The sequence below is a fragment of the Podarcis tiliguerta genome (assembly GCF_965153285.1).
Source record: "Podarcis tiliguerta genome assembly, chromosome: 16".
In the NCBI taxonomy this organism is placed as follows: Eukaryota; Metazoa; Chordata; class Lepidosauria; order Squamata; family Lacertidae; genus Podarcis; species Podarcis tiliguerta.
This window is the reverse complement of record NC_139549.1, coordinates 38,215,360-38,242,566: the sequence shown is the minus strand read 5'-3', so window position 1 is coordinate 38,242,566 and position 27,207 is coordinate 38,215,360. Positions and strand designations below refer to the sequence as shown.

At 48.0% G+C, this 27,207-nt stretch overlaps 1 protein-coding gene across 2 annotated transcripts in view; it reads left to right on the top strand.

The window, feature by feature from the left end:
- The window catches only part of CFAP251 (cilia and flagella associated protein 251), a 34,656-nt gene extending 7,449 nt beyond the window's left edge, over positions 1 to 27,207 (top strand). For both annotated transcript variants that reach the window (XM_083418169.1, XM_083418170.1), the window contains exons 6-22: positions 33 to 141; positions 735 to 815; positions 2,538 to 2,615; positions 3,136 to 3,180; positions 5,387 to 5,604; positions 8,201 to 8,392; positions 8,814 to 9,061; positions 10,296 to 10,447; positions 11,275 to 11,448; positions 13,151 to 13,335; positions 14,414 to 14,528; positions 15,774 to 15,937; positions 20,239 to 20,329; positions 22,311 to 22,454; positions 25,710 to 25,938; positions 26,029 to 26,130; positions 26,961 to 27,207. In XM_083418169.1, coding sequence (XP_083274295.1) covers positions 33 to 141; positions 735 to 815; positions 2,538 to 2,615; positions 3,136 to 3,180; positions 5,387 to 5,604; positions 8,201 to 8,392; positions 8,814 to 9,061; positions 10,296 to 10,447; positions 11,275 to 11,448; positions 13,151 to 13,335; positions 14,414 to 14,528; positions 15,774 to 15,937; positions 20,239 to 20,329; positions 22,311 to 22,454; positions 25,710 to 25,938; positions 26,029 to 26,130; positions 26,961 to 27,130 — 2,497 coding nt within the window. In that variant the 3' untranslated portion in view covers positions 27,131 to 27,207. The remainder of the gene's footprint in view (positions 1 to 32; positions 142 to 734; positions 816 to 2,537; positions 2,616 to 3,135; positions 3,181 to 5,386; positions 5,605 to 8,200; positions 8,393 to 8,813; positions 9,062 to 10,295; positions 10,448 to 11,274; positions 11,449 to 13,150; positions 13,336 to 14,413; positions 14,529 to 15,773; positions 15,938 to 20,238; positions 20,330 to 22,310; positions 22,455 to 25,709; positions 25,939 to 26,028; positions 26,131 to 26,960) is intronic.

The window sequence follows — 27,207 nt, the reverse complement described above, 5'->3', positions numbered from 1 at the left end:
TCAGGGCGTTCAGTGTGTGCTGTGTTCTCCAGGATTCCTGTGCACACCATATTTGACAGCCACCCAGAGGGCGGAGTCTGCGCCATCGCAATTTCGCATGATTCCAAGTTTCTGGCTACCATCGGGGCTGGGGAAGTGCAGGTAAAGGAAGCATTTCCTGTGCTGAATCCTCTAACTAGGGTGCCTCGAATTCGTGAAGTGAGGGGGGCACTCTCAATGGTGGGAGGGGAGGGCATGAACAGTTTTGTTTAATGGACTATAAGCAGTCAGGATTTGCCAGAACATGGACTCTTTGGGCTCTGCAATGGTGGAGCTTCATGCTTCGGCACGGGGGGGGGGGGGGGGGGAGGCGGACAACAGGCGGAGGTGGGGCTGGCGCGCGTCCTGGGGGCGTGGCGCACCACCTGCAGGGGCGGGCAGCCGCAATGGCACCCCACCGGGATCACGCTGCCAGGGGCGGTACGTTCCGCTCGCACCCCTCTTCCTCCTCCAGTGGGGCTCTGGGGTGGGTCTTCTAAGGGAGTGTGTTCTGGCACCCTTTTTCTGGAAAAAAAAGCACTGGGGGCGGTATTAGAACAAATATACACCCTTTGGGGGTGAGGCAATCCTTCAAACAAACTGGTCCCAAGCTGTTAAGGGCCTCAGAGACCTAACAAATGGGCAGTCAGTGCAGGTCTTTGAGACAAAGTGTAACCTCACTCCTGTCCATAATTGTGCTTTCTTCATCACATCAGAAAGTTTGCATTTGGAGGTGGACCTCACCTGAGACAAAGCCTGTCTGCAGCGTAGAAATCCAGCCGCAGTTTGGCTTCCAGGTGAGACATGAGTTTGGTTTGTTTTACTGATGGGTGGGTGGGTGGATTGGATTTATATCCCACCCCTTCCCCTCCAGGGAACCCACACCCACAATTTAAAAGCAAAAACAAAGTAAAAGCATTTCATCTAAGAGCAACTGAGCAATTCTGCCGTGGTATCCTGTTTGTGGTGGTGAAGCTGTTCTTAGGATCTCTTAGATGACTCCTTCATCCTCCTTGCTTACTTACTTTGTATTCAGCCTTCCCTCCACAGAGCTGTAGGCAAGGTACATTGCATCCCCCCCACCCCACCTTTAGCTTCTTGTCAGCCTGTGAGATAGGCCAGGCTGTGACATGCCCCTGGCCGCTGGCTTACTACCTGGGGATTTGAGCCAAGGTCTCGCCATTCCAAATGCTCCATTCACTGCATCACACAGGCTTTTCTCGTTCTATTTAAAAGCACTGCGTATGTATGGCGCTGTGGGTTAAACCACAGAGCCTAGGACTATTTAATTTTTGCAAGCACTTAAAGCAAACTGAAAAGGTATAACTTGCAAAGGTCTTCACAGCTGGACACCCCCTCTCCCCACTCTTTTTCAAAACTTTGGCTTTGTGAAGGTGCTGTCCTGAGAGGGATATTGTTGCTTATTCATAGGCAGGCAAGGAGACCAAAGTGGATGGCAATTTGCATTGAACTTGCAAGTACCTATTTATAAGTCTGTAGGTGTAGATTTAGGGATGCAGGTGGCACTGTGGTCTAAACCACAGAGCCTAGGCCTTGCCGATCAGAAGGTTGGCGTTTCGAATCCCCACGACGGGGTGAGCTCCCGTTGTTCGGTCCCTGCTCCTGCCAACCTATCAGTTCAAAAGCACGTCAAAGTGCAAATAGATAAATAGGTACTGCTCCAGTGGGAAGGTAAACGGCGTTTCCGTGCGCTGCTCTGGTTCGCCAGAAGCGGCTTAGTCATCCTGGCCACATGACCCGGAAGCTGCACGCCGGCTCCCTCGGCCAATAAAGCAAGATGAGCACCGCAACCCCAGAGTCGGCCATGACTGGACCTAATGATCAGGGGTCCCTTTACCTTTACGTATGATTGGTGAGATAGATGTGGACATTTGTGTGCGTGCACACACTATATTGATTCTGTGAATCCTTAACTGTAGAGACAACAACAATTCATCAGTGTAGCAGAAAAAAAGTGTGTGAACTGAATCTTAGTTAATACTTAGGGATCAGATTTCATTAAAGCAGTCTTTCCCAACCTGGAGCTCTCCGGATGTTCTAGACTACAACTCCCATCATCCCTGCCCATTGACCACACGGTCTGAGTTGGGGCCTCAGACATCTGGAGGGAGGCATCCCTTTGAGGAAGGCTGACTTAGGGGTCAAACTCTATGTAGGCTTCCAAATGAGAAGAAATTTTAAGTGCCATGAGCTAAAGCATGGGTAGGCAAACAAAAGCTTGGGGGTCGGATCCGGCCCAGGCGCCTTCTAAATCTGGCCCACAGACAGTCTGGGAATCAGCGTGTTTTTATGAGTAGAATGTGTCCTTTTATTTAAAATGCATCTCTGGGGTGTTTGTGGGGCATAGGAATTTGTTCATTCCCTCCCCAAAATATAGCCCAGTCCCCCACAAGGTTTGAGGCACAGTGGACTGGCCTCCTGCTGAAAAGGTTTGCTGACCCCTGAGATAAAGTGTCATTCTGCTACTGCTGTCACCTCTGAGCTTGTTCATTTTCCAGGATTACATTGCCTTTAATTCCCGAGACCATAATGAGCTGGTCAGCAACAGTAAAATTCAAGTCATCTTCTACATATGGGTAAGTTGGAATAAAAATGTCTGCTGTACTTTGGTATGTTGTTTTAGCTGGTAATAAGTCCACGGTGGATGTAAGTGTTCTCTGTTTTATGACTGTGCAGCTCCAACACAGAAATGGTCTGGAAATCCCAGACAAGGTTCAAGGCTGCCTTTGGCCTGGGTAGTGCCGGCACTTCTGAAAATGTTGGGGAGGGGCCATAACTCAGCTTTTGGTTTGCACGCAGAAGGTCCCAGGTTCATTCATTAACACATCCAATGCATTTACCCTCCATTCATCAGCTGGAAAGGTTCCCAGGAGGCTTGTAGATCAACAAAAACAAGACACAGGCTGTGCCCTTGTTATATAAAGACATGGCACAAAAGGAAAAAGTGATGGGGAGGAAAGAAGAAAATGATGTTAGAAGGTTCCTAGAATAACAAGCTTACTGGAAATGGGCTGCTCACAGTGAAGTGGAGGGGTGGGAGACAGGCCTTGGTGGTGTCTGAGATTTGATTCTGTTTTTTCCTCCATGTCTTCTTAGAATGCGGACATCTTGCACTACCATGCTCCGCCCCTGACAGATAAAGTGAGTATTGCATTGAACACCTTAGGAATGTACAGAACTGACCCCTTTGGAGGGCCTTTGGGCAAGGCGCCCTCCTACTCTTCCTCTATCTCACCACCACTGTTGTTGCCAGCTGCTGCCCGTCGTTGTCTTCTTCTTTCGCATGGTGCCCTCTGCTTGCTTGCCAGGCAGAGAGCCAGTGGGCAAGCACGCAGGGGCATCTGTTGCTGCTCCTCCTCCTCAGCACCACCCATCAACTGGGGGTGGGGCTCAAATATTTTATGGGGAGGCAAAGGGACCGCAGCCCCTAGAGTTGGTGCCTATGTTTTGTGTTACGGTTCTGCAGCAAGCAAATCCAAAGTCCTTCAGCAAAAACAGGTGACCAGTCAATCTGTGTGCAAACTCACCATGGCTAGACACCCAGAGGCCAATTCACACAATTGGCTGACCCTGGCTATCTCCAGTCCAAGGCCAGTGTTGTAAACAGTTTAAAGACCTGCCTGTTAGTACCTTGATGGCGCAATTAAACTGAAAGCGAACCTTTAAACGGGAGGGTATTTCGTCCCATCCAGCCCTGCTGCTTGTGCTCATGTCATTTGACTCATTCTGTTTTGAATGTGTAATTGCTGAACGAAATAATAATAATAATAATTAATAATAATAATAATAATAATAATAATAATAATAATAATAATAATTTATTTCTACCCCACCCATTTGGCTGCGTTTCCCCAGCCACTCTGGGCAGGTTTCAACAGAACATTAAAAGCAGAATAAAACTTCAAACATTAAAAAGTTCCCTAAGGGATGCCTTCAGATGTCTTCTAAAAGTCGGATTGTTGTTTATTCCCTTGACATCTGATGGGAGGATGTTCCACAGATCTTGAGACTGGCGTGTTGCACACTCTGCCCATCAGCCTGCCCAGCCAAGCAGCAGCAAATGGATTATGAGGGGCTTGGATGGGTTTGCGGAGAGCGGAGGAGGGCAAAAATACTCTGAAGTTGTGCTCCAGAGTATATTCTGTGTTCTGTATTGAAGTTCTCACCCTCTGCCTGGTCCCGGTGGTAGAACGCATGGTGGGCAGCAATTTTGGACGGCTTTGGAGCTTAGTGATTTTTAAGCTTCTCCTTTAGCACGTCCCACAGCGCTGCCTGGACTGCTAGTAGCGCGATTAAAACTCAGGCCGTCTTGAAAACCTTGGGCCTGCAGAGGCTGAGGAATAGTGGGTGGACATAGCAAACGACACAGAGATTTCTCCAAGTAGTTCTTTATAAGTAAGCTGGAACTGAACTGAACAACTCAGCCAGCCTGTTTTTATAGGCAGCCTGCTGTCACATTGTAACAACAACAACAACCCAGGGTTTCCCGCCTAAAGTAACGTATTTTTCACTCTATAGGACACACTTTTCCCCTCCAAAAATGAAGGGGAAATGTGTGTGTGTCCTGTGGAGCGAATGGAGAGCGAGAGGGGTCGGTGAGCACCGACCCCTCTCGCTCTCCACGCTTCAGGTATAGCCGCCTGAAGCCTTTGGAGTGCAGCGGGAACTTGTGCTGTGCTCCGAAGGCTTCGGGTTTCTTTTGCTGAAGCCAGGAGAGCAATATTCTCCTAAACAGGGCTGCCCTAAACAGCCCTTCTCATCTTGCAAACTCATAAATATGAACAACCTGTTCTTGCTGTTTGTGCTTGCTGTTTGTGCAGTGCTGGGGGTGGGGGTGAGAACCACCGAAAACACACCCACCCACCCTGCCTTCTCTTATTCTCTGGTAGGGACAGGTGAAGAATTTGCTTCTAATGCAAGCCCACTTAATTCACACTCCCTGAAACAGTATGCAAACTGAAACAATGTGCTTGTGTCTGAATTAGGTGGTGCAGTTTGGCAAGCAAAAAGCTCATATATTATGGGACACAGGTCATAAGAACGTGTATGTTATTGAAAGCCATGTGCAAAATGTGTTGTGTTGGCTTGCAAAAATGTGTCCATTGGAAGGATTGTGCAGGAAAATGCAGCTATAGAATTCTTAAAATAAAGATTCGCCAACTGATGCAGAAATGGGGTACAAACTGACCTTAAAATTGGGGGGGAAAGAGAACTGGAGAGAGGGAGACCTCACATTCTTCTATCTCTGTTCTCTGCCCCTTGTATGCATTTGAAAGCTCTTCTGTCGCTGGCTGCTTTGTGTTTTGCTGGGTGGCAGAGGGCATCTTTCCCTTTCTCCCTTCTCCAGTCATTCAACAAGGTCGTGGGGATCTTCAGCCAGACCATTTTCCACTTCAGCTCTACACAGGCCATTACTGGGACTATGGAAGGGAAGCTGGTGGTCTGGGATGCCGTTTGCCCTCCCTCCAAGTCTTCTGCCGTCTGCGTCAAACCCTACAACATGAAAGCCATCAAGCTGGTGCACTTGCAGCGGGATGGCATCACAGTGCTGGCCATCACAGACAAGTGAGCAGCTTATCTCTCAGGTTTACGTATCCCATCTGCCTTGTCGTCTGGGCATCAAGGGACCATGCTAGATCTTCAGGTACCTAGCCATGGGTGCATCCGTGGAAGACCAGCCAGGCCAAGTGGAGAATCCACAAAAGTATTCAGCAAATCATTAGATTCCATATGTCTCTGGGAGAAGGCCATCTTAACAGGCCCATCCTACCCCTACGGGCGGGGGGGGGGGGAGGGAGGGGAGAACCTGTCACCAGTAGCTCCAGTTAGGGTTGCCAGACTTTCCAGGGCTGGCAGGAGGAGGGCTTGAATCTCTCTCTCTGTGTGTGTGTGTGTGTGTGTGTGTGTGAAAGGACCCTTAGTGTAATGTAATTTATTAAATAGGAAGACAACATGTGCATCTTGCAGGCATCAGCCCAGCAGTAGCCAGCTGCAAATTATTGGATTGACTCTCAGGGCACGGGGTCTGCCTTCCTTCCCTTGTTCTTCCCCTGTCACATTAACCCCCACCTCTACACATATTGCACAGACTTTCCAGGGCCCACTCCCTATGAAGAGCCAGTGTGGTGTAGTGGTTAAGAGCGGTAGGCTCGTAATCTGGTGAACCGGGTTCGCTTCCCTGCTGCTCCACACGCAGCTGCTGGGTGACCTTGGGCCAGTCACACTTCTCTGAAGTCTCTCAGCCCCACTCACCTCACAGAGTGTTTGTTGTGGGGGGGGGAAGGGAAAGGAGAATGTTAGCCGCTTTCAGACTCCTTAGGGTAGTGATAAAGCGGGATATCAAATCCAAACTCCTCCTCTTCTTCTATGACATCACTGGGGCCCCATGACATCATCAGGGGGTCTCAGGTTTGGGCCCTGAAATCTTAGGGTCTGGGATGCTTGCTGACCTAGCAGCCCCTGTCCAAATGCAGCCTGCCACTCTTCGGATCCAATTCGCCCCTCCTTCCACTGCGGCGTTACCGTACTGTATTTAGTTTGGCTGTCATTTATGGGACACCTGGTGAGTGTTAAGAGAAGCTCCCCAGTTTTACCCAGCAGAGGGCACTGCTGCATTCAGGAACAGAAAAGTGCAAAAGCGAGGGATGGATTGCATCCCATGAAAGAGTTGGTTGTATCAAGGGCTTCACAAGAGACCTGCCATCCTGTCTCATAAATAGCACACAGCGCAGCGGCTCTATGAGAAGACCAAGGAAGCACTAGGTGTGGTTGCAGGCCAAGCAGCTGCCCTGGCAGTGCAGGCAACATATTATTTATCACGTGACCTGCTCTGTCACAAGGGCCAGAGCTTCAGCATCTGTGACATGGGCTCCCTGGATCTGAATTGCTAACTGAACCTCAGGGAGCCAAAGAATCCCAAGAAACATAGTTTAGTGCAAGAGCAAGGAATTGTTTTGCCAAATTCTCCTCCTTCTCTGTGGTTCTACTAACTGATTGCCAGCAAATTTCCCTCTCCCTTGGAAATAACTATTTGGAATGAGATTTCCAAAGCACACCTGCTCACCCGCCTCATTCAAAACAAGGCCTGAAGGAAGAGATGGCAGCCCTCACTCCATCCCACCTACCAAAACTGTTGAATTTGGCCCCAACAATGGCTGCAAGACGGTTCCCTCTCCCCCAAGTGGTGACATTAAGCTGCTGCCCAGGCAACACATCTTCTCAGACTTGGGCAGCGTTCGTCACCCCCAGCTTCTACCTCACTCTTCCTAGTGACAGGGCTGGCCCTGAAAGGATAAAAGACAGACACGGTCTGAACAATATACATGAGTATAATAGTTAGAATATAGAAAACTGCTTTATGCTGAGCCATATTATTAGTCCGTCTAGCCCAATATTGTCTACACAGACTGGCAGCAGCTCTCTAGGTTTTGGGCAGGGGACATCACCACTGGGGATTGAACCTGGGACCACCTGAATACAGGTGCTCTACCACTGAGCTATGGCTTTTCCTATCTACTTTCAATACTCGGTTGAGGTAGAGCTCTCTCTGATGACGGACGTTGGTCCTGATAATAATAATGTCCTGTGCTCCCTATTTTGTGGCCCTTAGCTGCCAGTAGAAGCCATTCACATTATGTTTGTCCAGATTCTGACTCAGCAGGACAGATTGAAATCTCCACTGCAGGCAGCAGGTGCGGAGCAGAGCTGTGCGTGTCTTGCGCCCTGTTCTGCCCCCTCGGAGCTGGTGTGCTGCGCTCAGGTATGGCAGAGATGCTCCTCACTGCTTGTCTTGGACATTCAGCTGCAGTCTTGCTGACTTGGATGCAGAGAATGGGTGCCAAGGCATGGTGGCACCTGGGGCGAGCCACAAAATGGTGCCCCCCTTCCTGCCAAGGAAGAGGGGATCAATGAAGATCTACATCAGTAACAAGGGAGCAGTAAAGATCTACATCAGAATCTGCTAACTTGTGGATCCTGCCACCTGAGGCACTCCCCTCACCTTCTCCTTTGCCCCAGGAAGTAAAATGTCTTTGGTCCAGCTAGGTTTTTCTTTTAAGAGGCAAATCCAGAGCAATAGTATATTACCTATTTTAGGTTTTAATATTATTATTTGTGGCCAGTGTGATGCCATATCTCTACGACAAATTGATTTTCCTTTCAGGAATTTTGTGACCTGTGATGTCAAAGGCCATGTGAAGTTCTATGATGGAGACCTGCAGCTTCTTCACTGGTACAGCCAGTTTAAACTGGGACGCATCCGATCCATATCCTTCTCCAAGAAACCGATGTGTCCTGAGGACACCACCAAATTCCCCACTTCTTCCACTTTATCAGGGCTTCCCTTTGTTGTCAGGTGAGAACTGAAGAGAATCGGGTTTGGTCTATTTAAAATAGCAGGGCTATTTTCTACTCATGGTGATGTTGTCCCAAAAGCTGCCACCACTTAAGGCCGTCTGTGCAGCTTCGCATTCATTTTCTGCGTATGTATCGGTCACCAAGAGGTAAGTTATATAACGAACCGTAGGGAAAAACTGAGATCAGTGGTAGGCATCCAGTAAATATCATATTCACTGTCTCAGCATGTTACTCTGGAGCAGGCATAGGAGAACTCGGCCCTCCAGATGCTTTGGCACTACAATCCTCATCATCCCTGACCGCTGGTCCTGCTAGCTAGGGATCATGGAAGTTGTAGGCCAAAAACATCTGGCGGGCAGAGTTTGCCTATGCCTGCTCTGGAGTATGAATCAAAATTCTGTTTCTTTTTCACGGTGCAGGAATTTTATTATTTCCACGGCGGATGCGCTGGTGATCCACGTCAAGACGGAAGGGACGAAAGTCAGCAAGTGCCTCGAGGAGCCCAAGGAGGCCGTCCATGCCGTCAGCTGCCACCCGAGCAAACCTCTCATGGCCAAGGGGAGTTTCTGCGGGCTCCTGAAAGTGTGGAACTACAAGATCAATAAATACCTCATTAGCCGAATCTTTAAGGGTGAAAGCATCCAGAGCCTCTGCTATGACTCCAGTGGTATTGATCCATACTCCTTCCTTTGCAAGAGGCAGAGCTGTAGCTGCAGGGGTGGCGGCAGGCTAGCCAGGCTTTTTGCCCCGTGTGAAGCCTCCAGAGGGGTGACATTGTGTTTGTGCATGGAAATGCCTGGGTGTGGGTGTGCCAAATTGGGTCTTTAACCTGCGTGAAAGAAAGCCTAGTTTCGCCCCTGCAAAAGGAAGTCTGGGGAGGTGGGAGATTTTTGGCAGGTTGGGGGCACAGGGTTCATTTCTTTTGAAGGGAAGGGAGAGTTTGAGTCTATTGATGCCTTTGCAATAATTCTTTACACGCATACAGCTTAAGCAATGCTAGTTCTGTCATTATGGATCCTCAAAATCAGATTGACTCTTTCTAAGGAAGATTCCAAATAAGAGGCCCCATTGCTGGCCATTAACAGTGGGTGGTGTTTTTGTTCTTATTGCTTCTGCACCAGCAGGGGTTTTTTTGGAATTGTAATCCTTTTAATTCACATTTTAAAGGAAACACTATTTCCAGCTAGCTGCTTTCTAGCATTCTTTGTGTTGCCCTCCCATAATTTTTCAAACCTGATTTGCGGGATTTGACTAATAATAATAAATTAATTAATTAATTAGTTAATAGAATTAAAAAATTAGAAATAAGTGCACTTGCAAGGCCAAACTACTGAGCTTTTGCGGGGCTACTGTGCCTTTAATCAGATGCTTCTTCCTTGTGGAGTCTCTCTCTATAGGCTTCCTGTTCAGCATAGCTGAGGAATTGCCCTTTGAGTTATCTGTTCCCTGTGGAGGGATGAAGAGTTGGTTCATTGGTGATGGCTCTATCTCTTGAACAGAATACAAATAAGAGTCAGAAGTCACAAGCGGGCAGTTTTTAATTAAAATTGCTGGACAGCAAGAATGTCTAAGATAGCCCTACGGAAAGATCTTGTCCATGCCAATATAGCATTATATTAGTTGCCACAAGGAACCAACATTTTAATTCTTTCCCACCTAATTGTGAGGAACCACCCTCTCACCAGTAGAAAAAGATGTTGCCTTATACCAGCCATCGCTGACTTGGTTCCCTCCAGAGGTTTTGTGCTGCAGCTCCCGTCATCTTCACCAGCACAGAGCTGATGACGGTGGTTGTCCAAAACATCTGCAGTAAGCCAGGCTGGGGTCGGCTGCCTTAGATCATCCAATCTTGCTGGGGTGAGAAGTTTGCGGAACAACTATTTCTCCCATGCACTTTTTAGGTTCATTATTGGCAGCCGGATTCATTGATGGAAGTGTTTACATTTTGGATTCTATATCTTTGGAAAACGACTGTCCAGAGCCTTTCCGATATTCCAACACTCCCATCACCATCATGAGCTTCTCTCCTGACTCCCAGTATCTTGCGACTGCTGTGAGTATTCCTTTCCCTTGTCGTGTGAGTCACGTAGCGCTTTACTCCTACAGAAGCATTTCTTGTATTTCCCTACAACACAGAAGCAGTCTGGGGGGAAATGGAATCAATGTTTTACTGCAAATACAATTCGGCCCTTTCCCCGAGAAGTTCAGAGCAGCGTCCGTGGCTCTCTCACCCTGCCCCCTTGCCCCCATTTTATATTCCTAACAACCTTGCAACAGGCAGATAGTGACTGCAATGAGCTTTCACGGCCAAGAAGGGCTATGAAGCCAGATCTCTCCATGCTGGAAGCCCAGGGGCAGAGCACCAGCCTTGCCTGCCGTTGCCACAGGTCCTGGGTTCAAACCCCGATGGCATCTCCAGATAGGGCTGGGAGGGACCCCTGTCTGAAGTGCCGCTGCCAGTCCATGTAGGCAGTACTGAGCTACACGGAGCAGTGATGTGACTCAGTATAGGGCAGCTATCAAAATCCAACGCTCTAAACCATGGGTAGGCAAACTAAGGCCTGGGGGCCGGATCCGGCCCAATCACCTTCTAAATCCAGCCCGTGGACAGTCCGGGAATCAGTGTGTTTTTACATGAGTAGAATGTGTGCTTTTATTTAAAATGCATCTCTGGGTTATTTGTGGGGCATATGAATTTGTTCATTTTTTTGTCTTAAATATAGCCTGGCCCCCTACAAGGTCTGAGGGACAGTGGACTGGCCCCCTGCTGAAAAAGTTTGCTGACCCTTGCTCTAAATAGCTGTGCTGCTGTGGCAAAGGAAAAACTAAAGGAAACAATTCATTGATACAAAGTGGGGGTTTACTTTAATTGTCTTTCAGGATGAAAACATTTCATTGAACCTTTACAAACAAACCATGGTTGAGGGGAAGAAAGTCTGGGACCGCCTGGCAGCCTTGCACTCCCATTACAAGCCCATTCGCACCATTCTCTTTGGGGTTCACTTGGACAGCGATGAGCCTTGGCTCTTAACTCTTGGGGAAGATCGACTCTTGGTAGGTGCTGTGAGCAGGACACAGTTTCTGGTCATGCTGCATAGTTGCATAGAGATGTGTCAGCCTGGAGAGGCTTCAGAGCGGAGCCATTGGAGGCTGGGAACCAGGGACTTGGGAGGTCAAGCCAGCAGTGCAAGTCAGGTTGCCCAACGGCCATGACTGGCCTCCACTCTTCAACTTCAGCCCTGTGGAGGTTCAGCAAGGGTTGAATACCAAGCTCATTCCACCACACATCCGGTCAAATGCACCAGGATTTCTCCTAATGCACGCATTTTAGTATGCAGTTTTCTTAATACATACCTTTTTGCAAAGCATCATTTCCTGTCAGGAGCAAGCCAGCAGTAAACCACACCATGCAAGTTGGGCGTTAACTCTTTATTAGCAAAAACAGGATCTGCGCAGGACTGTCAGGCCTAATGAGCACAGCAACGTATCTCCGGTAGCTCTTGCCCCCATGAAGCAATTGTGAGACTGAAAGTCTCTGCGTCCTGGAGCTGCCTTAGTCCCTTCCTCTCGTGGGTTTCCCCCCAAGCAATCGGAGACTGGACTCAGCTATACAGCTGCAAATAAAACCTTTTAAGTGCAATATACAATGTGACATCAGATGCTGATGGTGAGCCTTATGGAAAACTCAATATACTTTTTTAAAAAAAGCATTTTCAGAACGTTTTTTGTACAGTGGTGCCCCGCAAGACGAATGCCTCGCAAGACGAAAAACTCGCAAGACGAAAGAGTTTTTTGTTTTTTGAGTTGCTTCGCAAGACGAATTTCCCTATGGGCTTGCTTCGCAAGACGAAAACATCTTGCGCCTTTTTCTTAAAACTGTCAATGCATTTCCTATGGGAAACCATGCTTCGCAAGACGAAAAATTCACAAGACGAAAAAACTCGCAGAACAAATTAATTTCATCTTGAGACGCACCACTGTATGTGTAGATTCCATCAATGTGTCTGTGTGTTGCCAATCTCTCATCTGTCCTTTTCTGGTTCTGGGAGACAAAGTGAGAGGGGAGCTTGTTGCAGCAGGAGGGGGAGACACTGTGACTCCTCACCAGCCCAACTCATCTCTGCCTCGTGGCCTCCCTGCTCCCCTGCTTCAGCTTCTACCTCTGATTCAGGCTTATCTCTGCCACAGACTCTCCCAGCTCACTAAGCCCAGTTACAGTACCTCCTCAGTTTTTGACACCTCCTCCTCCCAGTCTTCTTTCTCTTCTCCCTCTGACCACTCATCGTTGTCCCACCACCAGTCCCCAGGCACTGAGCCATCCTCCCTTGGAGATTCCCTTGGGGGTTCCCCAGCTTGCTTCTCCCACCATTCCTCTTTGTCCAACAAATCCATGACATTTCCCTCATAAGGATGCATCATGGTTTGTTAGTTTCACTAATTGTGCATTTTTTGCATGGTTTACTTTGGCACGTGCATTTCTATACACATTACTTGGCTGGGGAACTGCATTATGAAATCCAGAAAAGTGCAAATTTTGAAGGAGGGTTCTGCTGCAGTTTCAGAAAATGTAAATTTGCTAGATTCACCTTTCAACGTTAACCGGATTGAATTTTTCTAACATCCCTAGTTCGAACACAGTTCCTCCACACCCCCAGTAGAGCCACTTTCACACATTCAGCTTCAGGGAAACCAAGTGATGGACACAGATCTTTGGACCCCCCCCCCCATCACTGGGTCTCTGTTACCTTGTTTCCAGGTGGAATATGACCTGGAGAAGAGTGTCAAGGATGAGCTGGTTGTCATCCGAAGGGACCGCATCGAACAACATGCCGTCCCCAAGTGCATCACCTGGTACCCTCCTCTCACCACAGAATATTTTTTCCTCACTGCCAACAATCAGTACAAAATGAAAATGTATAACGTAACCACAAGATTGTGCAGGTAACCTGGTAAATCTCTGGTTTATTTCTTCCGTGTCTCCTGCAATTATCCCACTCCTATCTCCCTGTAAGTGCTGTGTTTGTGTGTCTTTCCAAGTGCAACTCCAGACAGCCAGGGTCCAGCACCATCTCGCCACCTGCACTCCCACCAACGCACTGTTTCACAAAGACAATTGAGCTCTGTGTGACAATGGCCCCACCTCAGCTGCAGTGTCAGCCCTGCCACCTGCTCAGTTGCAGTCTTGAGCTTGACCTCCTCCTTCTTGAGCTTGACCTTCTCCCTCTCCTGAGCTACAATATCTTATCTCTGGTCCACCTGACCTTTCATAGCTGCTTCTGAAACACAACCCTTTCCTTCCTGGTCACACAGCTTGCTGACGACTAGCTTCCCTGTGGACCCTGGTACCTTCTCCCCTAGACAAAGTCTGAAGAACCTGAGGTCTATCAGATGTGGTTGTACTCCAGCTCCCATCATCCCTGTCCACAGGTTCCTTTTGCAGTGCTGAAACTCCTTCCTCCATTACGAGGTCTATGGGAAGATACTGTAACTAGGATTGTAAGCTTTAATTTGTAGATTAATCAACTGACATTTCAGTTGATTAATAAGTAGGAGCCCATTGCTATCATTAGGGAGGAAAGTTCAGAGCATGTGGTTCCTTTTTTATGGAGGCACTTTAGTGCAAGGAATGAAAAGCTGGATACTAGGCTTTGCCTACCCTTTTATTCTGACATGGAGTGGTAGTTTATATTTATTAAGTTATGAGTTAATTTGACCTATCTCCAAAAACAATGCATTCTATACCCGGATATGCATATATTAATGTATATTTAATAGATTGGGTAGCGCAGGGGTTACTCGAGAGAAACTAGTCTGTGGGGAGTGAAGGTGGCAAGGATTTATTAGATGACCATGATACAGGATTTTAATATTTGTGGGGCAATGGCAAATATATGTTTTTGTGGGGGCGGGGAGAAGGTGGAATGCCTGCTATCCTTCACTTTCCTTAGGTGTGATCCCTGGATTAATTTGTTAAAGGTCAGGTGCTCAAGCGCTCCTGTTGTTGCTTTGTTTATTTTAGGAAGACTGTTATGGGACCAGCCTATGGCTCCCCCCTGGAGAAGATTCTGGTGCTTCCACTCGCAGAGGGACATGATCCTCAGAGACGGTACTTGGCCTACATTACAAAAGACAAGGCAGGTGAAGGTCTTTGGACCAGCCCCATCCTGAGTCCCTTCGAGGCCTGGGATAGGCTCCCAGTTCGACCTCTGCCCTCCTCAAACATTAGGGAGGCTTGCAACCGACATTGGCGATGGATCAGGAACAGCCGTGGGGTGTTGAGCACATTATTGTACACAATCCCAGGCACAGGCACAGTTGTACAGAACCACCACAAAAAGTGCTACAAGGAACATTGCCGTGATCTTTTGTCTTTATCGTAAACTACTTATTTTTGTCCATATATTGTTGTCAACGTCATATGCTTTGAGGCACATTGTTGTGACATCCCAGGTTCTCCCAACCCAGTCTGCTCCTTTTTCAAAGCCAGTATGGCAGGGAATACCCAAATCTACTGGCTTTTGTTGGCCTGTTGCACGACTCCAACTGTCCCCTCAGTTCCTGAACTGCTGACAGATGGCCAAAGAGATGTGGCAATCTGCAACTGCCCTTAAAGATAAAGGTAAAGGGACCCCTGACCATTAGGTCCAGTTGTGACCGACTCTGGGGTTGCGGCGCTCATCTCGCTTTATTGGCCGAGGGAGCCGGCGTACAACTTCCGGGTCATGTGGCCAGCATGACTAAGCCACTTCTGGTGAACCAGAGCAGTGCACGGAAACGCCGTGCACTTTGAGATGCTTTCGAGCTGATAGGTTGGCAGAAGCAGGGACCGAGCAACGGGAGCTCACCCCATCGCGGGGATTCGAACCGCCGACTTTCTGATCGGCAAGTCCTAGGCTCTGTGGTTTAACAGGCCTCTAAATTCCCCAAAGAGGTCTTCTCGCTCAACTTGCCTGCTATGGTGGGAACAGCAGTGGAAAATTCCTTGGCCTTAACACCAAGAATGGGGGAATTCCTGGCCTTCCATACATAGAACTGAATTCTAGAATTGTAGAGTTGGAAGGGACCCTGAGGAACATCTAGTCCACCCCCCTGCATTTCAGGAATATGCGGCTGTCCCATACGGAGATCGAACTTGCAACCTTGGCATTATCAGGCACCATGTTCTAACCAACTGAGCTATTTCTCTATGTTGGACTTGAACTCCCATCAGTCTCAGCCAGCCCGGCCAGTGGCCAAGGGTGATGGGAGCTGTAGTCTGGCATCGTCTGGTGGGCGGCAGGTTCCCCATCCCTGGTGTACACTCTAGGCTGTGGAGTGGGGAGGCGGACTAGGTGAGTCTTTGGGGAGAGTCACATCAGGTTTTCTGGATTCTTCCCTAGGTCGGCCTGCAGATGCTGCCCATAGATGGGAACCCGCACAAGTCCTCAGCTTTCATTTGCCACCCTTCAGGCGTCACCAACTTGGAGTGCTCCTACGACGGGTGCCACCTCTTCACGACGGGGGGTAACGACTTAACTGTGATGAAGTGGGACATTAATTTAGTGTAAGTCGCAGCAGAGCTTTCACTTCCCCTGATCAATGCTGGGATGGCCAGCAAAGTTGACTTGCAGAGCAAACCACTGAGGGTTCTGGGAGGAGGGAAGCAATTCAGTCCGATTTACATTTAAAGGGGGACTTAACTAATTCACACTTATCGAAACACAGCCATCCTTAGGAATTTTCACTTCTCCAAATTTTGCAGTGCAGTTCTACAGCCAAGTAATGTGCACAAAAATGTAAATACAAGGGTAACGTGTGCATTAAAATACATGTCTTAATTAAAATACATATATTAATTTCAGTTAGAGGGAAGTGTTTAGCGTAAATGTGTTTATTAGAAGAAATCCACAAGAAATGCTGGTGAGGACTTAAAAATTATTTTAATGCAAACTGATGTGGAAATGTGGAGAAGTGAACTTATATTTGAAAAATGAGAAACTGGGAGAAATTGAGATGAAATTGACTTGCCCCCCCCCCACCTGAGAGTGCTCTTGAGTGTGGGTAAAAGGCATTATCCCAAACTGGCTGGGATGAAGGGCTGGCCCTATCTATTTACTTACTTGTTTGTTTATTAAATATATATACAGCCATACCTCGAGTTGAATGTGCTTCGGGTTGAGCGCGTTTGAGTTGCGCTCCGCAGCAACCTGGAAGTAATGGAGCGCGTTACTTCTGGGTTTCGCCACTCGCACATGCGCAGACGCTCAAAATGACGTCACGCACATGCGCGGAAGTGGCGAAATGCAACATGCACAGATGCTCCGTCGCGTCTTGCATTCTGTCTGGGATGCAAACAGGGCTCCGGAACAGATCCCGTTCGCATCCCAAGGTACCACTGTACTGCCCTTCATCCTAAGATCTCCTCAGGTCAGTTCACAGAATACAATACAACAATATCCCTACCATTAAGCAAAGCGAGGTGGCTGCCTCAGGCCGTGGGGGCAGCCCCCTTGTTGTTTCCTTCCTGAGCCTCTACTCCTGTATCTGCCTGTTGGAGGACAAAGCTGTGTATGGCCTGGTCTGCCCCCACATCATGAACCTGCTGTCCTTCAGCGCAGGGGAAACCCTCCCGTTGGTAGAACTGAAGTCGGATTCCCTTGACAGTCCAGTCGCCACTTAAATTGATCTCAAGTAGCAGGGCTAGGAAGGATGCTTATCCGGCTGAGATTTAGGAGAGTTGCTATTAGAGAACATGGGCCCCAGCGGCATAGCAAGCCCCTTTTTGGGGCACCGCTGGGGGGCACCTGCAGGGGCCCGAGTTGCCACGTCCCTCCCAGGCACCATCCTGCTGGAGGGCACCCAGGAGGGACAGGGCAGCTTGGGCCCAGTGACGCCCAGGACGACCCACCCCTTGCGCATCCCCTACCTATGGATAAGTGGTAGCTGAAAGCACTGCAGGAATTGTAGGATATTTTCAGCAGGTTGTGTGTGCTATGCCTGGGCATTCTGGGATGCGTTTTTTGTAGGGGGTGTTCAAATGCTTGTCACTTGGGGTAGGAGTGGGGTAAAAATGCTCCCCAGGACACTCCTGGCCGTCAGCTGTGGGGCCACTGCTGTACGGTAGAGGTGGGGAACTTGTGGCTCCCAATAGTTGGTTGGATTCCAACTCCCCTCAGCCCACGGTCAACATGGCCAGTCGCCAGAGGTCATGGGAACTGAAGTCCCGCAAGATCTGGAGGGCCACAGGTTCCCTCTCTGCACCCTGCTTTAGGGCATCTGGTTAACTAGCATCAGAGCAAGCAGAAAAAATACAATTGCAGTGGGACAGCTGTACTAGTAATATTTTCTCCACGCAGGTGCATACATGCACACTCTTTGTCTATGTGACTTAATCGGTTGGAGGTCCAGCCTGAGCAAGATTTAAACGAAGGCACTAGAATATAAATGATCCTTCTTTGTAATTGTTGGCTGGAGTCCAGGCAGTTTTGAACGGCTTTGTAGTTTGTTTATGGAGGAAGGAGCTTTATGAGCTAATTAGTGGTTTACTGCTGCCTTTGGCATCTTCTGTGTGTCTGCAATATTTAATGTCCAAGTTTAACTTAATTATATAGAGAAGCATCAAGCGTTTTGATCGCAGAAGGCACAGCCTCATTCAGGGTGCAGGCGCATGGATCAAAATTTATGCTGCTCTTTGAGGCTGAAGCAAGAGGAAATATTGGAAATCACTCTGTGCATGCATGACACCAAGCCGTGGTTTGTTTTAACCATAGTTTGTTCAACAAGCTGCAGACCTTCACGCAGGTGGGCAAAGGTTTCTTTCCCCAAAGCATGGTTTGTTTTCCAGCTTGGCAAATGTCTGGGATGGGGCACTAACCAAACCATGGTTAAGCATGGCTGTTAGTTAAGCGTGGGCAGGACTGGAACAACGACAACATATTGATAAGGAGAATAAATTTACAATAAAGCAGGGCAAAATACCATTGCAATTACAAAGTGTAGAACTTCAGCAAGGCTTGCAAACAACCATACAAAAATAATTTGTAAGCCTTGCTGCAATTTACACTTTGTAATTGCAATGATTTTTTTTGTCTAACTTGAGCTAATGCTGAGACCATGTGCTGATTTATTGAATGAAGCTTTTGGGTTTCCTGAAGCGAAGAGTGAGAGCCAGGACAAGTGGGTTCAGGCTGACCAGAATATGCGTCCTTGAACTCTGGTCATGCTCTCGCTTGCCTGGATGGAGGGTAGAGAGGGATGTGTGTTTGTGTAGGAACCAGACTACTGTACTAAGGTAAAACCCACATTTACTGCTATATTCAATCATGGTGGGATATGCAGGGATTTTAGTTGCACAGAACTCCTCATCAGGTGGTGGTGGGGATATGAAGCACTCTTCAAGCAGCCCAGGCTCCACCCCGGTTCAGTTATCACCTTTTCATTAGTTTTGTGGGATGCTCAGATGCAAAGAAGGCAGCGCGAACTGGATTCTTGCCTTGGCTCCTGCAGGGATGGGCTTGGAGGCTGAATGATTAAATTAAATTAAATTGAACTGTGGGAATTGAGGGCTTTCATTGTTTCTGTGTGAGGTGTGTGTGTGTGTAATGCCTAGAGTGAGACATGTGGACTCTTTTATATATTTATTTTTTTGTGTCTTATGGGGGTGAGGGATTGCTATTTCACGTGCTCAGACCAGAAGGGGAGGAGGGAAGCACACAGCTGGAAAATACAAAATCAGCACAAAACTATCATATGTCCCCAGCCTCCTTGGAAATTCCACCTGTAGCAAGCAATCAGAAGCTTCTGTTTTTGTTGTGATTGTCCATATGTTTTTAATAGATCATATATACGTGTGTACAATGTCTCCCCACATACATGCGTTCAACTTGCGTGCAACTTGCTTCTATGTGTGGTGCTGGGAAATAAATAAATAAATTGATTTAAATTGCGAAAAGGTGTGAAAAGGGCAAAAACGGTCCAGAAAGAGGGGGGAAACTGCAAAAACCGTGGGAAAAGAGCTAGCAATCCCAGGAGCCTTTGTAACTATAATTCTATTGTGGCCTTGCACCAACCTCTGAGACATGTGGAAAGTTGGAGTTTGTGAAATGAGGTTTGGAGGGAGCGATTATGGTGGAGTTTGGAAGATTTTTGTAGATTTCCAGAGGTCTGGATGATGTTCTCCACTTTATGCGATTTCACGTACATGTGTGTGACATTGTACACCCAGGGGGTGTGCAGCTGCCCCCCCCCTAAATCAAGTACCAAGAAGGTGAGAGGACCCACACAGCTCCCACATGGCCCAGCAATCCTGGAACAAGGGTTCAAGTCCCACCTAGGGGTGGCAAGACTCTTTTGCCAAGCAGCCAAGGGGAGGGCCGGGAGAGGCAACAATCACTGCATTGGTCATGTGGTCAGAAATGAGAAGATGGAGGTTCAAGCTCCCCCAGCTGGTAGAAAACAGCATGGTCCCACTCAGCTTTTGAATGCCAGTCAACAAAGTAAAAGGGGTGGAAATTGGGCCCATTTCTGGGGCTGGTGCAGAATTATGCCCCCAACAGGATGTGGCGTGAAGGGGTAGAAGATACATCGTGGGGGTGCTCCTCCCTATAGCTTTCAGCAGTTCCACCTGTATATTTGATGAATTCTGTTGGCATGTTCATCAGGCTTATGGTATATCTCAAAGCTCTTCCTCATACAGCAAAACTCAAGTATAGGATTGCACCCTTTAGGCTTTTTTGGAATTGCACAGGATAATTTTAATTTTAAGGACCTGTTTTTCAGTGCAGTAGGTGGCTGGGGCAATGGGGATGTGTGGGGCTCCTGTCTCACCCCTCTCCTTCAGACGTGTCTTTGTTGCTCTCCTCCTAGTGCTCTGGAAGCAGCTTCTTTTCTGGGGGGTGAAGATTTGATCCCATTCTACAACCTTCTGGAAGGGGGCAGAGAGGGCGAGTTTTTCAAGGTAATGTAAGACTTGCATGCTTTCCTTATTTATAGCTTTGCTACTCTACCTTTCCGCGTCCACACCCTCAAGGCAGCTTACAGTAAGTCGATAAATGAAATATATATCACCAAAAAGCAGCAGTAGAACCGCATTGATGAAAAGTGAGAGAGTCCAGCATCAGCCCAAGATGCGTTGCTGCCTGAAGCAACTCATTCCATGCAGAGAAGCTGACTGGACTGATGGCTGAATCTTATCCCAGTGCTCCAACCCCTTCCTTCGGCTTCCTGACCCCATCCATGCGCCTGCTGCTTCACCCTGGAGAGGGCCAGCCCTGGTGAGTCAGCAGGTGAAAGCAGCCGTCAAAAATAAGGAAAAGGACTGTGACTATAATTAAAGCAGAAAATAAACTTCGCCTGACCCCTTAACGCTAACGGAAGTGGTACCAAGCAAACTTATCTGGAAAGAGCTTCCAGCAGTTTGTGCACCCCTGTAGAGAAAACTCTCCGGCAGCCACCTCCCTAAGCTCAGAAGACAGGTATACACAGATATAGGCTTTTGTAAAAGGTAAAGGAACCCCTGACCATTAGGTCCAGTTGTGGCCAACTCTGGGGTTGCAGCGCTCATCTCGCTTTATTGGCCAAGGGAGCTGGCGTACAGCTTCCGGGTCATGTGGCCAGCATGACTAAGCCGCTTCTGGCGAACCAGAGCAGCACATGGAAATGCCGTTTACCTTCCCGCCGGAGTGGTACCTATTGATCTACTTGCACTTTGACGTGCTTTTGAACTGCTAGGTTGGCAGGAGCAGGGACTGAGCAACGGGAGCTCACCCCGTCGCCTTCTGATCGGCAAGTCCTAGGCTCTGTGGTTTAACCCACAGAGCCACCCACGTCCCTGACAAAGTTCCTAATCAGTGGGAAGCTTCATTGAAAGAAAGTGCTCCTTTAGATACCTCACCCCCATATTGTTTCAGGTTTTAAAGTTCAAAAGATATCAGAAGAGCCTGGCTCCTGGAGAAGACCCAAGGCACATCCTGTTCTCAAAGGAGCCAACCAGATGCTCGTTATGGGAAGCCCAAAAGCAAAGCAGAAGCACAGTGGCACTCTTCCTTCTCATGTTCTCCAGCAACTGGTATTCAGAGGCTGACTGTCTCAGATACTGGAGGCACTATTGTATTTCAAATCGTGCTTCCAGTGAGTGGTGGAGTAATATGTTCCTTGCTGCTGGGTCCCACTAGCAAGCCACATTCTGCACCAGTTTCCAAATGCTTTTCAAAGGCAGCCCCATGTTTCACCTCCCCCAGATCCAAGTGCCCCATTGAAGGACCCCAGAACCCTGGAGCCAGCACTGTTTCAAGATCCAGCCATTATTGCATGTCCAGTTGGTTGCTTTGCACATGCGGTCATTGCATTTTACCATTTATACTTGATCCCTTCTCCCCAACCACATGTTTTTTAAAAGATGAAACATGAACCGAATGTCAGGGTTCAAGTTTAAAGGAAATGGCTATTAATGATATCATTTATCTAGCTATCTAAATCATCACCTTTTGTGTTTTCCATGCCACAAAACTCCGTGTGCTTTTCTCATAAAATTCCAAAGCTGGAAAAGATCTCAAAGATCATCTAGTTGACACCCACAGGCCGCTGCTGGTGCAGGAAAGCCATTACTACACATCCCTAATTGGGGGCCATCAAACTTTGCGCTTAAAAGCTTCTGAAAAAGAAAGTTGGCCATCTTCTATGGCAGTGTGTTGAACAACTCATGTAGCCAGGAAATCCTTCAAAATGTTTACTCTAATCCCAATCTGAGCTGATTGGTTCCATTCCTACCCTCTGGAGCAAGAGAAAAGAAATGTGCTCCATTCTGTATGTGGCAGTAAATGAATATTTGAAGGTGGCTACCCAGCTACCTCTCTTAACCATGTGCTCTCCAGGCTGAACAGACTCTGCTCCCTCACCTTCTCCTCATGGGCTGTGTATTACATTTCCCCCTCCTCCAGGAGCTGGAAGACTATTTTTATTATGCTCAGCTGCGTCATCAAGGTATCGACACCATGGAACCCAGAAAGGTGTCCACACACATCCCTTTGGAGCAAATCCCTTTTGTCATGCGTGCCATGGGCTTCTACCCATCTGAGGAACAGGTCAGTATTACTACAGGGGAGAGTTGCACAAACCTGTGCGTAGGAACAGAATGGAAGAATCCGTCCATTTTGGATCTCTCCCCACACAACTTGGGCGCAACTTGGTGTCACTGTGTCCTGACGTTGCGGGGCGTGCTGGGCACCCACCGTGTGGGGCCTAAGTTTTGGCATCCCTGTTTAGGGGGGTGTATTATATATGGGGAAATGGCTTGCAAAAAATCGTAAAGCATGAAAAATATTCTATTAAAATATGTATATGATCAGAAATTTGCACTAAATTTCTCAACGTATGCATAAATATACTGACAGTAGTCAGAAACGTTGAGAGCTGAAGACTGGGGAAATTATTCATATAAGGGCCCTGTGCTGGTTTCCTGCCGTAAATTCCACCATTCCAGCTACCGCATTTTTCGCTCTATAGGACGTACCCGACCATAGGACGCACCTTGTTTTAGAGGGGGAGAACAAGGAGAAAAAAATCTCCCCCTCTCTGCGCAGCGCCCCTTCAGCGAAGCGGCAGGAGAAACGGAGCCCCTTCTATTTTTCCTCCCGCTTCACTGAAGGGGCGCTGCGCAGCTCTCCCTCTCCCACATTGCCTTCGCCTTCAGTGAAGGTAACTCGAAGCCTCTGGAGCGCAGTGGGAGTTCCCGCTGCGCTCTGGAGGCTTCAGGCGGCTTTTGAAGCCTGGAGAGCGAGAGCGGTTGATACGCACCGACCCCTCTCGCTCTCCAGGCTTCAGTGAAGGCAACCCGAAGCCTCTGGAGCACGGCGGGAGCGCTCCCACTGCGCTTCGGAGGCTTTGCGTTGCTATCGCTGAAGCCAAGGAGCCTGCATTCGCTCCATAGGACTCTCACACATTTCCCCTTAATTTTTGGAGGGGAAAATGTGCGTCTTATAGAGCGAAAAATATGGTATATGCCACCAAGGGTACTGTTCAGGTACTGCAAGCAGTGGTGATTGCAGTGCTTTTTTCCTGGGGGTACTTCCCCACCCCCCAGTGCTAAAAGTGTGGCACGTACTGCAACACTTCATGCTGAGTACTGACAACTTTTTCCCTTAAAAAAAGAGGACTGAGTGGTTGGATATATTTTTGATGTGAAATTGGCACAGATACCTGCCATCTCAAGGTAGGGCTGAGAGAGACAAACCTGGAGAGCCACTGCCAGTCAGTGTAGACAGTACTGAGCTAGATGGACCAACGGTCTGATTCTGCATAAAGCAGCAGCTTATGTACTGAGCCAGATGGCACTGCATTGAAAAGAAGGGGTTTCCAGGGAGACCCAGAAGCTCCCTTGTGGTTTTCTTGTGTATGCCTATTTTTTCAGAGCAATCCTATGGGCAGTTGCTCAGAAGCAATGAAAGTGTGCGTCAGTGATCGCAGCTGTATCTCTTCTGTCACTTAGGGATGGTGGAAACCACCAAAGGGCATTGCAGGCAGGTAGTCCTGAGGGTGGGAGAGACAGGGACATAGCAGAAATAGTAGCAAAACAAGGTGAACGTTGTGGAAGCCCCACTGAGCAAAAAGTGTCCTTGTTTCAGGATTTCACAGGGCTGTGGAGACAGTTCAGCCCAAGCAGCATCTTCCTTTTGCATCCGCTGTGTGTGCCTGTTGGTGGCAGGACAGGAAAAGCTCTTCAAGGGTGACCAAACATGTAGCCCAGTTCCCTGCGCATTGTAGCGTAGTGGGGAGGGTTCATGGCCTACTTCCCTCCGCTGAGCAGATATGTGCAGGCACAATAAGAACAGCGCTGGAGCTGCCCCACTTTTATGAAACAGCCAGAGGGTGTGAAAAGAGAACCAGCTCTTCTCCCCCCCTCACTAATCCTTTGCGACTCCTTTCTCCCTATGCATGTCATATCCTTGGAAAAATGCCTCTTGGGGATGATGAGGGTCGTGGAGAGAAACTGATATTTCTAATTTTATGGCAGGAGCAGTAATTATTATAATAGCCTTGCAAGTGGCGTCACCTCTCTTCTTCCTTCTCATTCATAAATCTATTTTCACTCCTAACAGAATCTGTGTTATCAGGACCAGATCTGGTATCTGTGGCTGGTAAATCACCACCTCTGTTTTTCCTTTTCAGGAGGTTTTTATTGAGGTGTGTGTGTGTGTATGTGTGTGTGTGTGTGTGTGTGTTTATTTATTTATTTATTTATTTGATTTCTTAAAACGTATATGCCACATGGTTGTGAAAACATCAAATTGGTTTTTTTAAAAAAAGAATAAAGCAATGACATTACCAATAAAAACAACTAACAGCAGATTAAAATGCACATCAACTTTCCACATATCTGGGGAAGCTTCTCTAAACGAAAAGGTTTTTAGCAGGTACTGAAGAGAGTCTAGTGATAGTGCCTGCCTGATGTCAATATGCAGGGGGTCCCAAAATGTAGGTGCTGCCACACTAGAATTTGGAGTCCTTATAAATTCAGAACATCTGTAACAGTGCCAGTTCTGCAGATTGAAGGAGTTGAGTGGGCATATAGCAGGTTACTAGAGAGAGGCAATTCTTCAGCTTCTACCCCAATACCCAAGTTTCTAAAAGTTAAATCTCTAGTTGCGGAAGGTGCATCATTCTCTAGGGTTCATGCCTGTTAATGCATGTACAGTACATGAATTCCAAGCTTGCATCCCCTTGAGCTCTTTAACACTGCTGAAGTATGGTTTTCCCACAATTATCTGGAGGCAGAATTAAAACAGAAGTTCCACGCAGCATTTGCTTGTTCATATAATATTAAACCATGGTTTAGTTTTATGTCTGAAAAAGGCTGTTTGTGCAAACAATGCTTTGTGTGGTTTTTCTGCTTTTCTGGACAATTATCAGATGCTGCTCCAAACAGTGGCCCACAAGAGTGGAGCAACATTAGAAACAACAGTCTGTTAATTCAGATGTAACAGCAAACCAGTTTGCTTAAACTGAACTGTATTGTATTTGTATATTTTATTGATTTTGTAAACCACCCAGCAGACTTTGGTACACAGATGGCATAGAAATGGAACAAATATATATTTGGACATCATTGCAAACAGCGGCAGCCAAATGAGTAAGACTCAGGGGAACATCATGCAAACCATTTATTCCCAGTCCTTCTGAGCATGGGTTGGAGGGCTGGGAAATGTGACCTCTCTAGGCGGCAAAGTGTTCCTTTTTCAGTGGCCATGAAATGTCTTTTATTGTTGCCTTGGCGCAGAATGTCAAAGCATTCCAGTGGCATCAGCATCTCCATTTACAAAGGCACATTTTTATTCCTTTAGATTGAAGACATGCTAAATGAAGTCAAATTCAGTGAATATCTGGAGACCGGCATGCAAGTGACCGACATCAATTTAGGCGACTTTATCAAGCTGTATGTGAATCACCGGCCTGCCTTTGGGCTCTCACTGAAAGAAATAGAAAATGCCTTCCAAGTGCTGGGCTATGAGAATGAGAACAGCGAGGTGGCCATTAGTAGGGATGAACTGCTGCTGCTGCTACAACAGAGAGGTGGGCCTCAACCCAGAGGAGGGCAGCATTGGCCCCAAAACGGATTTGTCACAAAGCTAACAGGTTGTGTTTTTACCTTATTTGACCCAGGAGAGCATTTCACGGAAGAGGAGCTAGCAGAGTGCCTCACCACTTTGCTGGGCGCAAATCCTGAGGGGGGCCGCTCGGAGGTTGGCACCTACGACGCTACAGGTACTTGGCTACAGCAGTGGCGGAGGAACCCTCTCTGGCTCCTGGGGCAGGTCGGCCTGTACGGAGTGCACATGTGCGGCATCCCACACATGCGTACTCTGTACAGAATGCCGCACATGTGCAGTTTGTACGGGATGCCGCACTTGTTATGGACTGCCACTCACGCTGTATGAGCTGCCGCACATGCACAGTCCGTACGGGCTGCTGCTTGCACGGTGTCCATATGGGCTGCCGCTTGCACGGCAACCGTATGGAGTGCACATGTGCAGCAGCCCATACGGACATACGTGCAAGCGGCAGCTGTACATAGCTGTCAACCTTCCCTTTTTTGCGGGAAATTCCCTTATTCCAGCGCCGTTTCCCACTGCTTCCCGCTGCTATCCCGGATTGTTAGACATCCCCTAGACTGTCCCCGGAACAGGTGAGGCTGCTGATCCCTTATTTTTGCGGCTGCTGATCCCTTATTTTCAAATCTGAAAGTTGACAGCTATAAGCCTGTACGGACAGTGCATGTGCGGCATCATATATGGAGTGCGCTCGCACGGCATCCCATATGGACTGCGCATGTGTGGCACTCCGTACGGTCATTGCACATGCACAGTCTGTATGGCCGCTCTACAGCTGGGGGGAGGCAGGGACCATCTTGTCCCCCCCTCTGCCCCCCACTTTGTACGCCCCTGGGGTTCACTTACTGTGAAAACATCAGCAGAATGAATGATGTGTATGCAGCCTAGTGTAAGCTGTTGAGGGGAGAGCCCGGTGCAGATGCAACATCTTTATCTCCGTTGTCCTGAATCCTAACGTCCATTTCAATGCCTCTCGCCTTTCAGGTGCAGATGCCTTTATTGAGGAAGAAATTCCAGAGGAAATCACAGCCACGCACTTCATAACAGACATTCTTGACTTACCAATTCCTGAGCCGAGACGGACAGAGACGGAAACCACAAAGACCACAAATGAACCTGAATCTGGGAGCAGCACCCTGATCATTAAATCTTAATGGCCGCTGATTGTTCTTAAGCCTTAAAAAGGAAACACATTGCTGTAGCTGCATTAAAAAATTATTAATTTTTTGCA